The 16664-nt window shown below is 40.1% G+C and overlaps 1 protein-coding gene across 1 annotated transcript in view; it reads left to right on the top strand.

Annotated features, from left to right (window-relative positions):
- CCDC178 (coiled-coil domain containing 178) overlaps positions 1-16664 on the top strand; it is a 384864-nt gene that overhangs the window by 43162 nt on the left and 325038 nt on the right. Inside the window, exons 7-8 of the mRNA XM_040354128.1 lie at positions 14155-14375; positions 14803-14945. Coding sequence (XP_040210062.1) covers positions 14155-14375; positions 14803-14945 — 364 coding nt within the window. The remainder of the gene's footprint in view (positions 1-14154; positions 14376-14802; positions 14946-16664) is intronic.

The raw sequence follows: 16664 nt of genomic DNA, 5'->3' as shown, positions 1-16664 counted from the left end.
ATTCGTTGAACACACTTATGCGTCAGACAGAGTACCTTAAAGATAATTCTGTCTTTTACTGGCAACCAATGAAGAGATCTCAGTGAAGGTGAGATTGATTTCCATGTTTTTTTTCCAGTCACGAGTCGAGCGGCCGTATTTTGAACGACTTGCAGACGAGTGATTTGGTATTTTGGGAGTCCGAGGTACAGGGCATTTGCATAGTCGAGTCTGGAGTTGATAACTGTTCCCACCACGACTGCTATGTCTTCTTTCGGGATAAAGGGAACGAGTCTACGTAGCAGGCGCAGAAGATGGTGGGATCCGCTGACTACTGACCCTATTTGTGCATCCATTGTCATGTGGGTGTCAAAAGTGACTCCGAGACTTTTGACTTTGGTGCTAGGGGTGATGATTTGTCCCAGAATGGGCGGGGGTGTCCATGTAGGTGCGGGAGATCTCTTCCGGTTGGCGTGAAACAGGAGAAGTTCTGTTTTGGAGCCGTTAAGTTTAAGAAAACTCTTCGTCATCCAGTTTTCTATTAAAGTAAGGCATTTCTCTAGTCCGAGATAATGATCCTTGTTGTTGCAGATGCGAAAATAAAGTTGCATGTCGTCCGCGTAGGAATAATAGAGTAACTTCTGGTTACTGATGATTTCAAAAAGAGGGCGGAGATAGATATTGAATAATACAGGCGACAAAGGGGATCCCTGAGGGACTCCGCAAGACACCGTGCATTTTTCAGAAGTGAAAAGACCTAGTTTCACTATTTGTGATCGGTTTTCCAAGAAGGAGGAGAACCAGAGTAAATCCGAGTCTGTGACTCTAGCTACTTCGGCTAGGCGAGTCAGTAATAATTAATAATTTGTGGTCTACTGTATCAAATGCTGCTCTTAGGTCCAACAGTACCAGAAGACAAAATTCTCCTTCGTCTGCTGCTTCGAGAGCGTCATCCCATATTTTTAGTAGTGCTGTTTCTGTTCCGTGACCAGGACGGAAACCCGATTGAAACGGATCAAATAATTTATGGGTGTCTAAATGTTGTTGTAGCTGTTGTACAACTTCTTTCTCCATTATCTTGTAGAAGACATTTAGGCCTGTTATGGAACGACGATGGTTTGGGTCTTTGGGGTCAAGGGTGGGGTTGTTTAGGATTGGTTTGATTATGCCTTGTTTCAGCAAGGTTGGCACCGTGCCTTCCTTGAATGACTGGTTTATGAGATGGGTGATTGCTGGTGCCACAATATTGGCACACTCTTTCAGCAGTTTAGTGGGGATGATATCTATAGGCGCTGTGCTGTCTCCCAGAGCGCTGATGATATTTTTAGTGGCATCGATGAAGATGGGCTTTAGAGTGAAATAAGTTGATTGCAGCATATTTGTGTGGATATTAGCTTTTTGATTTAAAGTGGGGTCGCTAGAGGTGCTGTTTTGCTGAATAGTTTCACGGATTTTGTCAATTTTGTTAATGAAATAATCCGATAATTCGTTGCAAAGTTCTTGTGATTCAAAATTCGGGGCCTCTAGGCAGACTGGGTTCATGGACTGAGCAACTAAATTAAAGAGTTTGCGGGAGCGGTTCAGGGCATTTGCGATGATATTAGAAAAAATTATCTTTTTTTGGCCTTAAAGATTTCTTTGTAATATTTCTTAGTTATGACCTTGTAGATAGCGTGGTTTTCCTCTGTAGAGCTTCTTCTCCAGGCTGCTTCTGCTCTTCTACGCTCTTGCTTCAGTAACGTGAGCTCGTTGTTAAACCAACTGGAATGGTTTTTCTGGATGCATGTTTTGCGTTTTGGCGCTACCATGTCTGCTGTCTGTAGTAGAGCCTTGTTGATGGCGTTGAGCATTTCTGTCGATGTTTGATGTTGTTGGATTGTTTTTATTTTGTTCCCTAATGTAATTTTGAAGAGCTCCGAATGGAGTTTTTTCTGAGATCTTGTCCAATGTGTTGTCACTGGTTTTATTGTTTTTTTTTAAGGGGGCGTTTGTGGTGATTGTAAATTTGATTGCATGGTGATCTGTCCATGGTAGAGCCTCATTTTTCAGTATGTTAATTTCCAGATCTTGTCTGAAGATGAGATTGAGCGTGTGACCTGAAGCATGTGTGGGCCCACATACTAGTTGCTGCAGACCTAATCCTTCCAAGTGGTCAATGCAGGCGTCGGCGATGGGGTCCTGTGAGGAGTTGGCCCAGAGGTTGAAATCCCCAAGTAGCAGGAGATGTTTGATGTTTAAGGTATAGGTGGAAATTAATTCTGATACAAAAAAGATTCACTGGCGCTCTATGGGTTAACACTATAGTCCAATATAATATTTAAGACCCTCGTATGGGCTGTAAACGATCCGTGCTGCAGAAATCCAGGTACCTAGAAGCACCACCAAAATACAGTTACAACAAAAAGGAATTCTGCGCTCATAAAGGTTTACCATTCAAATTCCACATAATGTTTGTGAGGAATAACATTCAGTAGATCTCAGTTTGTTCGGAAGAACCAGTTCTTTATGTAGAAAAGATAAACAAATGTATACAGCACAACGCAAAAAAATGTTCCCAGTGCCTGCATGAAAACACACACAATCTTTCAGGGCTTCAAGGGTTAAAATTTTGCAATTTTGTTTCCAGCTGCATTCATAGAAAACAACCGTGCTGATTGTAATTGGAGTACATTACCCAGGACGTCACTATGGCGTTTGATGTCACTTCCTAGTTAATATCTGGCATCTGGGCTCCTGTACACTCTCCTGTATGTGTCCAAACGTGCTCCAGCCTCAGTGTTTGCAGCTGCTAGGAGCGCAGCACAGAGATGACAGCCATGGAGAGACAATCTTCCTGTTGGAACGTGCTGACAAGCAGGCAGAGAAAAGTTCAGCCGAATGTTAGGCGCCCTCCAGTGGACAAAGTGCAAATTGCATTGAGGAAAAAAAAAATTTAAGTTGTAAATGGCGATCATAAATGAAAATCTTTTCTTGATATTACTGACTTAGGTCTTCCAAAATAAAAGAGGGGTTTTGAAACAGTCCCAGACTTCGCGTTTCGCCCTATCCAGGGCTTTGTCACAGTCATTAGGACTCAAAATTGAAAATGTATTTATATAGACTAAAAAAGGGGAGGATTTTAATGAAGGGGAGGGGAACAGGAAATGATGTATCAAAACCGAGAATTTTAACCCTTGACAAGAACATAACATAACAAAAATCAAATATAAGCATACACACAATTTACATCAATATTTAAAATTAAAATTTTTTTTTTTTTTTTTTAATTATTATTCTCATATACTTTTAAAATCATGAATGTAAAAAGACAATGCTATTTTTGTCTCTGTGTAAAATAATACACTCTCCCATTATATATGGTACCAACATACCTATATAGGAGCACTCCGTTACTATACTGCCCTCTAGTGGTAGAACATAAAATATATTGAACCCTCATTCTCACAGATGAAGAGCAATCCTATTTTAGTAGATACCCTATCTGCTCAGAATGAACATCCCCCTAGTGGGGTTGTGGAAGATAGGGAGTCATTTACTATGGACATTGGAATTACGAATACGGTACTCCCCCTCCTTCCGCCTGAAGTCTCTTTAACCACCGTTGCCACTAATTTAGATGTCACTATAGCGAGGCCCATCAATACCACCAGACCTGTAGAAATTCACAATATTCCCATTAGTAATAGGTTCAGTCCCCTTTCCCGGGACCTCGAGATCTACAAAATACAAGGAGCTAGACCAAAATCCTCAGATGAACTGATTCCCATTCCGTCACAATTGGACCCCCCACTAGGAGATTCATTATCTATTGATCAACATTTTCAGAAATTACCTCCAAAGGGAGGGAAAGAAAAGAGAAAACTAGAAGAGGACGAAGAGCAGGGACCCGACAGAAGAGACAACAAAAAAGAGAGAGTAGAAAGGAACCAAGTACTGACACCATAAAAATCTACAATCTCTCGTCGCACATACTCTCCCCATTTGAAACTCGGGTCCTACAAAAAGGGCTAAGTTTTTCACCCTCCAGTGGCCCAAATAAATTTGGATTATTTAAGGACTTACATGTTTTCATTCGACAGCTCACATTGAAGCGCCATTTTGCCACTAACCCTTTGGTGAACCAAAATAGTAATTATGTCAGTCAATCGGCGGCACCAACACCCTCACCATCAATTATGCCTGAGGACGAGGTACTTCAAATTCTTGAAGAACTCTGGGAGGAGGGCCACACAGAGGGCGATGTCGCTATGTCGCAGATAGAACCCTCTATGCAAACTACCACTTTTAAACCAAAATCCACATTTTATCCTAGTTCATCAAAAGGACCTTACATTGAGACCTATTACCAAGCGGTCTACAAAGATTTGGTAGTCCTATGTGAAAAACCGAAGAATACAAAATACCTAAACCTAACACTTGAGGAGAATCTAGCTCTTAAAGCCCTAAAAAATAATGCTGATATTATTATTAAACAGGCGGACAAAGGGGGAAGTATAGTGATCCAAAATAAGATAGACTACTTGAAGGAGGCTAGTCGTCTTTTAGCGGACACTGATACCTATCTTAAATTATCCAAAGACCCCCTCCCGGAATACCAGCAGCTACTAAAAACCCTCATATATACAGCATGGGGAAACGGTGTGCTTACGAAGAGAGAGAGGCAATTTTTTCTCCCGTTCGAATGCAGCACCCCACATTTTTATTTCTTACCTAAAATTCATAAATCACTTGTAGATCCCCCGGGCCGCCCAATTATAGCTAGCACGAATAGTTTTCTTTGTGGTCTTTCCATGTATATTGACCACATGTTACAACCCCTTGTTCTCCAACTGCCATCATATATAAAAGACTCCAAAGAAGTTATAGACGCTCTCCAACACTACAGATGGGAACCAGGATATTTTTGGGCTTCCCTGGATGTAGCGTCGCTCTATACCTCTATTCCTCATGAGGTTGGAATTAGAGCGGTTCAATACTTCTTAAATAAGAGTGGAGACTTCAATTCTCTCCAGTCTCAGTTTTTACTGGAGTCAGTTGAGTTTTGTTTAAAGCACAACTACTTCACGTTTTGCGAGCAGTTTTATTTACAATTAAAGGGGACTGCGATGGGAGCTAATTATGCACCTGTATATGCCAACCTAACCATGGGTCAATGGGAAGATGAAAACATCTGGCAGAATAATCCCTTCGCAGAATTCATAGTTTACTTCGGGCGTTATATTGATAACGTGATTTTAATTTGGAGTGGGACTATGGAGACTTTCCTTTCTTTTGTTCTATATTGTAATTCTAACACTTTTAATCTAACCTTCACATACATCATAGATCCCCATGAATTAGTCTTTCTGGACCTAGTGGTAACACACGAACAAGATAAAATAATAACTAAAAATCACAATAAGCCAACTAATGGCAACTCGTATCTTCACTACGATAGCTGCCATCATCCTGTCTGGAAGAAGAATATTCCAAAAGGACAATTCAATAGACTGAAAAGGAACTGTACCCAGGATGAGGAATATATTGAACAGAGTATTCTAATGCAAAAGAAATTTGAGGAAAAATGTTATCCTGAGAACTTAGTCAATGAAGCTTTTTCTTCTTTTCTAAAACCACCTGAGGCAACACTGACCAAAAAACATCCAGTCAATGAAAATACCACAAGATTTGTGACTACCTATAATGATTGCTATAAATCAGTGGCTGACATTATTAAGAAACATTTTAAAATATTGCATTTAGATCAAAGATTGGCTCCAATACTTCCTGCCACCCCGCAGGTTACTTTTTGGAGGGCCCGTACAATTAAAAATATTTTAGCACCGAGCAAAATTCAAAAGAAACCATCAGGCTCTCCCTTGGATATTAGAAGCTATTTTAATGACCGTAAAGGGATTTTTCAGTGCAAAAAACGGGCGTGTCTGACGTGCCAATTTATCACCCATGGCACAGATAAAATACACTTACCTTCTGGAAAATTACTAAATATTAAACATTTTGTAACCTGTTCTACAGAATTTGTAGTCTATGTTTTACGGTGTTCCTGTGGCCTCTTTTATGTAGGCCGAACTATTAGGGCACTACGTGCCAGAATCGGGGATCACCGCCGCCTAATTAGAAAGGGATGTACGGAACATAGTGTTCCCCGGCATTTTAATCTTTGTCATAACAAGGACTTCAAACACCTAGAAGTCTTTGTGATAGAGCAAATTCCAAAAGGAACCCTGACCGCTAATGAAAGATTCTCCCTTCTGTGTAGAAGGGAGGTCTTTTGGATACATAGATTTGATTGTTTGGCACCCAAGGGGTTAAATGAGGAAATTGAGGTCAATGTTCTCATCTAATCAAAAAATTATCTTCTTTCTGACTTTTTAATCATATGTTTATTCTACTGAATATTTTAGCAATATATTTTATGTTCTACCACTAGAGGGCAGTATAGTAACGGAGTGCTCCTATATAGGTATGTTGGTACCATATATAATGGGAGAGTGTATTATTTTACACAGAGACAAAAATAGCATTGTCTTTTTACATTCATGATTTTAAAAGTATATGAGAATAATAATTTTTTAAAAAAATTTTTTTTAAAATTTTAAATATTGATGTAAATTGTGTGTGTATGCTTATATTTGATTTTTGTTATGTTATGTTCTTGTCAAGGGTTAAAATTCTCGGTTTTGATACATCATTTCCTGTTCCCCTCCCCTTCATTAAAATCCTCCCCTTTTTTAGTCTATATAAATACATTTTCAATTTTGAGTCCTAATGACTGTGACAAAGCCCTGGATAGGGCGAAACGCGTAGTCTGGGACTGTTTCAAAACCCCTCTTTTATTTTGGAAGACCTAAGTCAGTAATATCAAGAAAAGATTTTCATTTATGATCGCCATTTACAACTTAAATTTTTTTTTTCCTCAATGCAATTTGCACTTTGTCCACTGGAGGGCGCCTAACATTCGGCTGAACTTTTCTCTGCCTGCTTGTCAGCACGTTCCAACAGGAAGATTGTCTCTCCATGGCTGTCATCTCTGTGCTGCGCTCCTAGCAGCTGCAAACACTGAGGCTGGAGCACGTTTGGACACATACAGGAGAGTGTACAGGAGCCCAGATGCCAGATATTAACTAGGAAGTGACATCAAACGCCATAGTGACGTCCTGGGTAATGTACTCCAATTACAATCAGCACGGTTGTTTTCTATGAATGCAGCTGGAAACAAAATTGCAAAATTTTAACCCTTGAAGCCCTGAAAGATTGTGTGTGTTTTCATGCAGGCACTGGGAACATTTTTTTGCGTTGTGCTGTATACATTTGTTTATCTTTTCTACATAAAGAACTGGTTCTTCCGAACAAACTGAGATCTACTGAATGTTATTCCTCACAAACATTATGTGGAATTTGAATGGTAAACCTTTATGAGCGCAGAATTCCTTTTTGTTGTAACTGGAAATGAATTCTGTCAATAACGTGAGGAGGTGCGTTTTTGGTCCAGGTGGTCTATAGCAGAGTAGTATGTGAACGGTGTCCTGGGGATTTGTTTGCAATTGCAGAGTAAGGGTTTACATGAATGGAAGTGAGTTCTGTAGGTCTGGTTTAGTGACCGAGAGGTGAGCCTTGTAGATCACCGCCAGGCCTCCTCCTCTTTGCCCCACTCTGTTTTCTGTGAGAATGCGATAATTCTCTGGCACCAATTCTCCAAGAATGGTGTTACAGTCGGCTGTTAGTCAGCTTTCTGTGATGGAGAGGCAGTCAATGTTGTGTTGAAGGATAAAATCGTGGATTTTCTGTCGGTGCTTTACTGCCGATCTTGTGTTGATCAAGACGCATGATATGTGTTTTAGCTGAGGTGCAGACGTGCAATCTTTGACTGTCGATCGCCGATCGGATCTTTCCTTAGCACTTGTTTGATGATGCCTGGTAATGTTGGGGCGGATGTCCTTAGACCCCAAATGGTTTTTGTAGAGTATTGCAACTTATCCATAATCACAGAAACGCTGGTGATCGTGGTAAAGTGTTCGATCGCGATGGTAATCAAAGACGGTGAGGCTTTTAGTGGCCCCGATGAGCGGCGATTGGTGGACCCCCGACTAACCCCCCCCCCCCCCCTTTGATCCAGAGGAAGGCGAAAAAATTTATGAATTTACGAATTTACGAATTTACAAATTGCGATCATAATGAATGACCCAAAAAAAAAAACACAATAAAACAAACACATTTTTTGGCAGTGCACATGTCTACTTTTTATTGAGTTTTAGTCATATTGTACTCTACTATTTAATGTAATTTTGGTTACATACATTTCTTGAATACAAGTAGTGCAAGTCATTTCCATTGAAAGATGTCAGTAAAGATGTACACTAAATATAGTAACATTGGAACAATACAAATGTCTATTGTAATATTCCAGTTTGAACAATTAATTCATTATAAGCTGCTATCATTTTGACACTCTGTAGTCTTCTTTCTTGTTATTTGTATAACAAACAGATGATCTCAGCTTTTCAACTTTTTGATTGAGAAGGGGTCTGTCTAAGTTGGTCTAAGATTTTCAGTAATTGAATCCATTGACACCATACTGTATATTTAGAATTTTTTTGGACTCACTTTGGCTATGTTGGTCTATGTTTTCATTCCTACCTTCACCATATTTTCCTGCTACCCCAATCCATCACCCAAACCACATCCGCCACTTCAGCCCTGTCATCAATAAAATAACACATTGTATATTTTTCTCTTTGTTCTTTTAAAGCGCCTGGACAGTTTGTATATATTTCACTTTCTCATAATGCCATTGGGATCTGCAGTATGCTCATTAGGAAGCAGGTTGCATTTCCATGTGTCTGCTCCAGTGAGCTCATTTACTAAATGACACTTATTAATGCTGATTTGCATGCTCCATTTTGCTGTGCTGTACTTATACAAATATAGGGAAATAATGTAAGAAATATTACTTGAACAAATTACAACATCTTGATAAATTGATTACACCGACTTAAATGTCTTTTTAAACAGTTTTATCATTTGCACTTTGTTGTCTGTTTAATTTAATTAATAAAAAGCCCGTTAGATGACTAAAGAGCTACTTGACACCAGTGCTTGTTATATTTAGACTTCAGTTAGCCAAGTGAAACAAACATGTTTTACCGATAATAGGACAATTAATGACAGAATGATTAATGCTTTATAATGAAGTAAAATAGGACTTTACTTCAGCTGAGATTCATCGGTTTATAAGGATTTTCAGAAAATAATGAAATTTCATCAGTTTACCCCAATCTGTGATTTGCAAGCCTTTGTTCATTAATTTGCATGGTCTACTAAGAGCTTTGTGTGATCCAAACTTAGCTTGTGTACCAGCAACTTGGATGCCTCCGACGGTCCTAAAAACATGCAAACCCATAGACTTCTCTGCTCAAATAACATGTATCTTCATATAGTCTTTAACCACTTAACCCCCGGACCATATTGCTGGTCAAAGACCAGAGCACTTTTTGTGATTCGGCACTGCGTCGCTTTAACTGACAATTGCACAAGTAAAAACTCAAGTGTGTTTCTTTAGTGCTACGTTTGTGCTGTTTTGTGCCGCAAAAATTTACATTTGTGCTGCTTTTATTTTGAAGATATTAGCAATTGTTTTTTCCAGACTATGACATCACCTAGCCCCCCTACAACAGCCAAATGGCACAAAACAAAAATCGCTGATCGCCGCCATTACTATAAAAAAAAATGACATAAAAATACCCCCTATTTTGTAAATGCTATAACTTTTGCGCAAACCAATCAATAAATGCTTATTGCGATTTTTTTTACGAAAAATATGTAGAAGAATACGTATCGGCCTAAACTGAGGAAATTTTTTTTTTTATATATATATTTTTGGGGGATATTTATAATAGCAAAAGGTAAAAAATATATATTTTTTTCAAAATTGGCGCTCTATTTTTGTTTAAAGCGCAAAAAATAAAAACCGCAGAGGTGATCAAATACCACCAAAAGAAATCTCTATTTGTGGAAAAAAAAGGATGCCAATTTTGTTTGGGGCCCACATCGCGCGACCGCACAATTGTCAGTTAAAGCGACGCAGTGCCGATTTGCAAAAAGGGGCCTGGTCCTTTAGCTGCATTTTGGTCCGAGGCTTAAGTGGTTAATCTTTTCCCTGTCATATCCTTTAGCAGCTTCATCATGCTTTTGTCGATCTTAAGACATGATTGTCTCATTGTGTGGTTCGCACAGGGAATTAAAAACAAATGTGAACTGGATCATGGCATTAGTAATTCTGGCATGGAATTATATTAAACGTTAATTTGATACTATTTAGAAACAGTGGGGCAGATCCACAGAGAGAGTACGCCGGCGTACTTTCAAATTTCCCGCGTCGTATCTTTAGTTGGAATCCTCAAACCAAGATACAACGGCATCTGGGTTTGATCCGGCAGGCGTACGGCTTCGGATCGTAGATGCAATACTTCAGCGTCCGCTGGGTGGAGTTTGCATCGTTTTCCGCGTGTATGCAAATTAGCTATTTCCGACGATCCACAAACGTACGCGCGGCCGTCGCATTCTCTTACGTTGTCTCTAGTCGGCTTTTTGTGGCGTATAGTTAAAGCTGCTTTTTTGCGGCGTATAGTTAGATTTGCCGTGTTAAGTATGGCCGTCGTTCCCGCGTCAAAATTTTTATTTTTAATTTTTTTTGCGTAAGTCGTCCGTGAATCGGGATGGACGTAAGTCACGTCTAAGTTTAAAAAATTCCGTCCTTGCGACGTCATTTTGCGCAATGCAAAGCGGTAAATTTAGGGACGGCGCATGCGCAGTTAATTCAGCGCGGGGACGCGCTTCATTTAAATAAAACACGACCCCTACTCGCCGATTTGAATTAGGCACCCTTACGCCGCGAGAGATAGACTACGCCGCCGTAACTTACGGCGCAAATTCTTTGAGGATTCAAAGTTTAAAAATGTAAGTTACAGCGGCGTAGCGAATCTCCCATACGCTGCGCCCGTGCAGATCTCTGTGGATCTGCCCCAGTGTTTTTTGTGGTTGTGGTCATAATGCAAGACCCTCATTGAAGCCCAAATCCAAGTTGGGCATGAAGCTTAGCCCTTCTTTTTTTTTTTCTTAGAATACATACTTTTTAAAATTTGTGGTCACATTACGCATGAGGTTCTTTTTACCTCTTCTTCTCCCTTTTTTGTCTGTGGTCATTTTTTGGACCTGTACTAAACGAACCTCACACAATCAAGTGTAAGCACTGTTCAGTACAAACTAAAGTACTGTGGCCCCATGGTGGCAAAATGATGTACCCACAGGGAGAGAGCACATGATACATAGGTGTGCGCACAGGGTGTGCCAGGTGTGCCCAGGCACACCCTAATCACCCTGTGCAGCACAGATTCCCCCTATTCCCCCTACTGCCCTGGTTCCCCCCTGGATGTTTTAGGATGAGTGGGGGAAGGAACTTTTAAAAATGTAACTTACTGGCCCCTTCCCTTTCATCGTGAGTAATTGGTACTATGTGTTTGATCTTTGTGGGTGCACACCCTAATGCAATAGGCTGCGCACACCTATGATACCCAAGCTTACAGGAAGAACGTTGAATAAAAGACCTACAGCTGCAGGATATATTCAACTTTCTGTGTAGGACAGCTCTTGAAAGGATGTAAGTATAGATGCTTCTTTATTTTACACTTAATAGGCAGTTTATTTACTTAAAAAAAAATCATAGAATTTAACTAAGAAGACAGCGTGAGGTTCAATGTGAACTACATTGGTGTTACAAAATACTGGAAATACCGTAAAACATTTTCTCATATTTGAAGGGAATTACATTTTTGTCTAGTTGAGACACAGATTGTACTGAGAGTTCTTCTTTGTCAACCTTTTAACCCCCCTGGCGGTATCCCCGAGCGTGACTCGGGGTTGATTTGTTCTACCAAAATCGGTAACCCCGAGTCACGCTCGGGGTAGACATGCAGAGCCTGCAGCGCGCGCTGGCTTACCTTCTCCTGGATCCAGCGATGTCACCACGCTGTGTGAGCGAGCGGGACCTCGCTTGATTCACACAGTGTCCTCCTGTGCCGCCGATCTCCGTTCCCTGCGACGTTACGACGCACGGGAGCGGAGATCGGCGCCAAATTAAAAAAAGTAAACAAACACTATACATACAGTATACTGTAATCTTATAGATTACAGTACTGTATGTAAAAAAAACACACACCCCTTGTCCCTAGTGGTCTGCCCAGTGTCATGCATGTCATTTTATATAATAAAAACCTTTTTTTCTGCCTGCAAACTGGAGATTGTCCATAGCAACCAAAAGTGTCTTTTTATGTCAAAAATGGTTTTAGAGCAGCTAGAAAACAGCGATAATAAATTATAATCACTTGCAGAATTGTGCGATAGCGATTTGCGGGGAAATTCGTCATAAAAAAAAAAAAAATAATGACAGCAACAATTCTGCAACTGAGCAAATTTCAGTGATTTTGAGTTGATTACATTATTGAATAATTTTTATTTTAATTATATTATTACTTGCTATAATTATTTATAATTATTTATTATATTATAATTTAAAATTTTGTTTTTAAAAAAATGTCATACCCGGGATGCCTATTAGATTCTTGTTTGGTCAGATTTAAGTGAGTTATTCCTAAAAATCACAGGCCTACAGTATAAAACACCAAATTTCCTTGCAAATAATTGTACCGCTTTCAGCATGTTTTTTCAGACAGAATCATACCGCCAGGGAGGTTAAGTGTCAGTACAGCTACAGCATGAATATGAGGACGAGGACATTTATAGAATTTCTACTTTTTTTCCCTCAAAAAGTGCCTGGCTATACATCAGTAGAGAACTAAAACAATGACAGCTGTCCCACCCCCTCAGGCCTCTTACACACGACCGAGTTTCTCGGCAAAAACCAGCAAGAAACTTGCTGGGAGATATTTTTTTGCCGAGGAAACCGGTCGTGTGTACATTTTCGTTGAGGAAACTGTCGAGAACCTCGACGAGCCAAAAAGAGAGCAAGTTCTCTATTTCCTCGACGGGAAACTCGGTCCCGGTCGGGCTGGTTTTCGACGAGAAACTCGAACGTCTGTATGCTAAGAAACCCGCGCTTGCTCAGATTAAAGTATGAGAAGGGAGTAAAAGTAGCATTTGTAATGGAGATAACACATTTTTAAAGCTGTAACAGACTGAAAAGTGCAAATCGTCTCTTACCAAACTTTTATTTAACAAGCAAACACATGAAATTAGCAAAAGCAACCCCAAGAGTTTAGCCAGTGGAATCGAACTTCCCCGGCCGTTGTATGTGTTGTATGTCACCGCGTTTGAGAACGAGGAGACTTTGGCTTGACAGTGTGTACGCAAAGCAAGCTTGTCGAGTTCCTCGACAAGTCTAACTCGGTCGTGTGTACGAGGCTTCACACTCTATTGGTAATCCTCCTTATGCAAGTCTGCATTATTCCAGCTGCCTATTGTCTTTTTTTCTGATTATTTCTATGATTTAAAATCTGCAGTTTTTTTTAAATCTGCAGCTTTTTATAATACTTGATCCTGCCATAAAGGTCCTTGTTTAGGCACTTCCTGTTATAAGGTGACAATTCTCTGTCCTTGTCACCCATTTGCTCTCCGGCTTTATCATCCAGCCACATGTTTCTCTATTAGAGACTACAAGCTGCAATGCTCATTGCTCAAGGATGTTTGCTCTTGTCACAATCAGGAAACCCACCCTGAGAAATGACATACGGCCGCTGCTGAGGCATATGCATAAAGACAAATAGTAACTTCAAGAGACTGGAAGAGATCAGCTGTGCTGAAATGCAAAAAAAAGGTGAAAACAATATTTTCTAAAAGAAACAAAAAGGTGGCACATGCGTCTTATACACAGTTATTAGCAAACCAATTGTAATTAAAAGTAAAATCACCCATCCTGTTACAGTCAAGGCTTTCAATCTACTTTGGGATTAACCACCAACACAAGAGTTGGAATCCTCCTAAATTTTTCTTGGCATCTTTTTTAATTTTTCTTAATTTCAGTCTGTACAGAGAGAGACTGTGACATGGTTGCACCTATTAGGTTACTCGTGTTTTACTAAAGCCTTTACACTAGTAAATGGTAAAGAACTAGAATACATTTACAGCCATGTTTTAGTAACCATAGCATTTTTCTATAAACAGAGTATGATGCTTGTGCTCAGGATTTTTCTGAACTACGGTGGCATATTTCACGTAAAAAGCAAGAACTGGAAACAGCGCAGGCAAAAGCAGCCAAGACACAAGCAGCAAATACAAAACTGCAGGAGGAGGTTGTCTTTATTGAGAAACACCGCCCTCTGCTGGATGAAAAGCTTAATCATGAAGGTGATGACATGGCCAAGATAAGGCAGGCACAAGCAGTAGTAAGTTTTGTCTTCATTATAAAATGTGTACATTTTATGTATTATGCACATTGTTTTTGGTGTAAACCAGCCCAGAAAAAAAGCCAAAATATATACTTAAATTAACTAATTATTATTTTTGTATCCATGTCTGACCATTGTCGTGCCAGAGTTGAAACGTTGGATATTCTTACCACTGAGATATAAAGAACACAAGCATAAAGAACAATATAAATGGGAACCATGGTGTTATGCAGATGATGTACTGGTTAAAATTAAATCCATTGACACCAGTACTGCCTTTTCTTTTCCAGCACTACATTTACTTCCTATTTTTTTTATAATTAGTCATCATACTCTTTGTTGTTACAATATTATTATCATCATATTATTTGTTTTATTGCATGATTCCCTCCATCTGATTATCCCAAACCTTTGATTTCTCAAGGCAACACAATTGCTCAATGAAGCAGAGATTAAACTAAAAACAGCCACGCTGAGTTTTGAGACGGTTACTGCAGAAGCTAATGAAGAGAGGACTGTAATGGCAGCCCAACTTTCTGAAGCAAAGAGAACCCTGCAGGTTTGCAGGTATGAGCAATAAAGAGACAGTATAATCTGTGTTTTTTTTTTATATATGCTTGATCAGCTTAACCACTTCAATCCTTGGCACTTTTACCCCCTTCCCGCATAGGCCAATTTTCAGCTTTCAGCGCTGTTACATTTTGAATGACAATTGCCTAGTTATGCAACACTGTACCCAAATGAAACTTTAGTATTTTTTCCCCCCACAAATAAAGCTTTCTTTTGGTATTTATTCACCGCTTGGTTTTGAATTTGGTGCTAAACAAATAAAAAAGGACTGAAATATTATAATATTTTGTAAATAAGTATGTCTTGAATGGCACTAATAGGCGGCAATGATGGGCACTTATAGGCAGCACTGATGGGCACTGATAGATGGTACTAATTGGCACTGATAGATGGCACTGATAGACAGCACTAATGAGGAGGAGTTGACAGGCATTACTTATGGGCGCTTATTGGCATCACTAGTGAGCACTGATTGGAATCCCTGGTGGGCATGGGCTGGCACTTTAGGTGGGTACTTTTGGTCATCCTTAAGGGTTCTGCACTGATACTGTGTGCTGATAATTAGCGCAGACCCCCCCGTGTCAGGAAAACTGCTTATCGGCTCTCCTCTACTCGCGCCTTGTCAGCATGAATAGAGGAAAAGCCGATTAACTGTCACTGCCTGGTTACCATGTGAGGAGCTGTGATTGGACACAGTTATCACATGGTGAAGAGTCTATGTAATAGGCTCTTTACCAAGATCGGAGATGCAGTGTGTCAGAGCGACACACCGCACTACTGATCCCTGCTTATCCTGCTGGACATCATATGGCGCCCAATCAGGATAATGAAACCACCGCCCGGGCGTCATTTTGCTATAGGCGGGCGGAATGTAGTTAAAGCAAATATTCCTAATACTGTGGTAGTATATATAGGAAACTTTTCTGTGTATAGTCTAATGGTGTATGTACATTGGGGCCGTCATATTTGATTATTACCCATGTAGGCTGTTTCCTGTTTGCTGTCTTCACGGTTCATTGCAGGGCCCAGACAGGGTCTGCCTGATTGAAAAAATAGACTCTAATTACATTAAACACCCACAATGTCCAGTTTTTAATTGTATTAAACACCCACAATGTCCAGTTTCTAATTATATTAAACACCCACAATGTCCAGTTTCTAATTATATGAAACACCCACAATGTCCAGTTTTTAATTGTATTAAACACCCACAATGTCCAGTTTCTAATTATATTTAACACCCATAATGTCCAGTTTCTAATTACTGTAGCGCTCACCCCAGAAGGAGCCGCTGATTAGCTTGGGACCGGCTTTCCAAGTTACCTTCTTGACTTGATCTAGGGGTGATTTCTGTGAGTGTAAATAAAGAGCAAGTGTCCAGACACCAATTCAGTTTTCAATGCTTTATTCTAAGGCCCAACCTGGCCAACATCAACATGGCACACGATAGAGAAAGGTTGATGAGCATAGAGGAACTTTAGTATCAGGCCTTGGATATTAGGGGAGAGCAAGCCTGCTCTCAGCAATGGTGTAGCTCAATTTGTCGCCACCCCAATCAGGGTGGGTAAAGTGCCCCGGACAGGCAGTCATCCCAGGCCTGGCAGCCGGAGCGTCACTTGCAGATCACTGGGAGGAAACAGACCTCTGCCACAGAAGAAGGGACAAGATGCGCCAATCTAAGTGCAATAAGCCCAAATTTAATGAAGGATACAAATA

The sequence above is a fragment of the Rana temporaria genome, chromosome 5, assembly GCF_905171775.1.
Source record: "Rana temporaria chromosome 5, aRanTem1.1, whole genome shotgun sequence".
Taxonomy (NCBI): domain Eukaryota; kingdom Metazoa; phylum Chordata; class Amphibia; order Anura; family Ranidae; genus Rana; species Rana temporaria.
The sequence above is the reverse complement of the archived record's forward strand: the minus strand, read 5'-3'. Positions and strand labels throughout refer to the sequence as shown.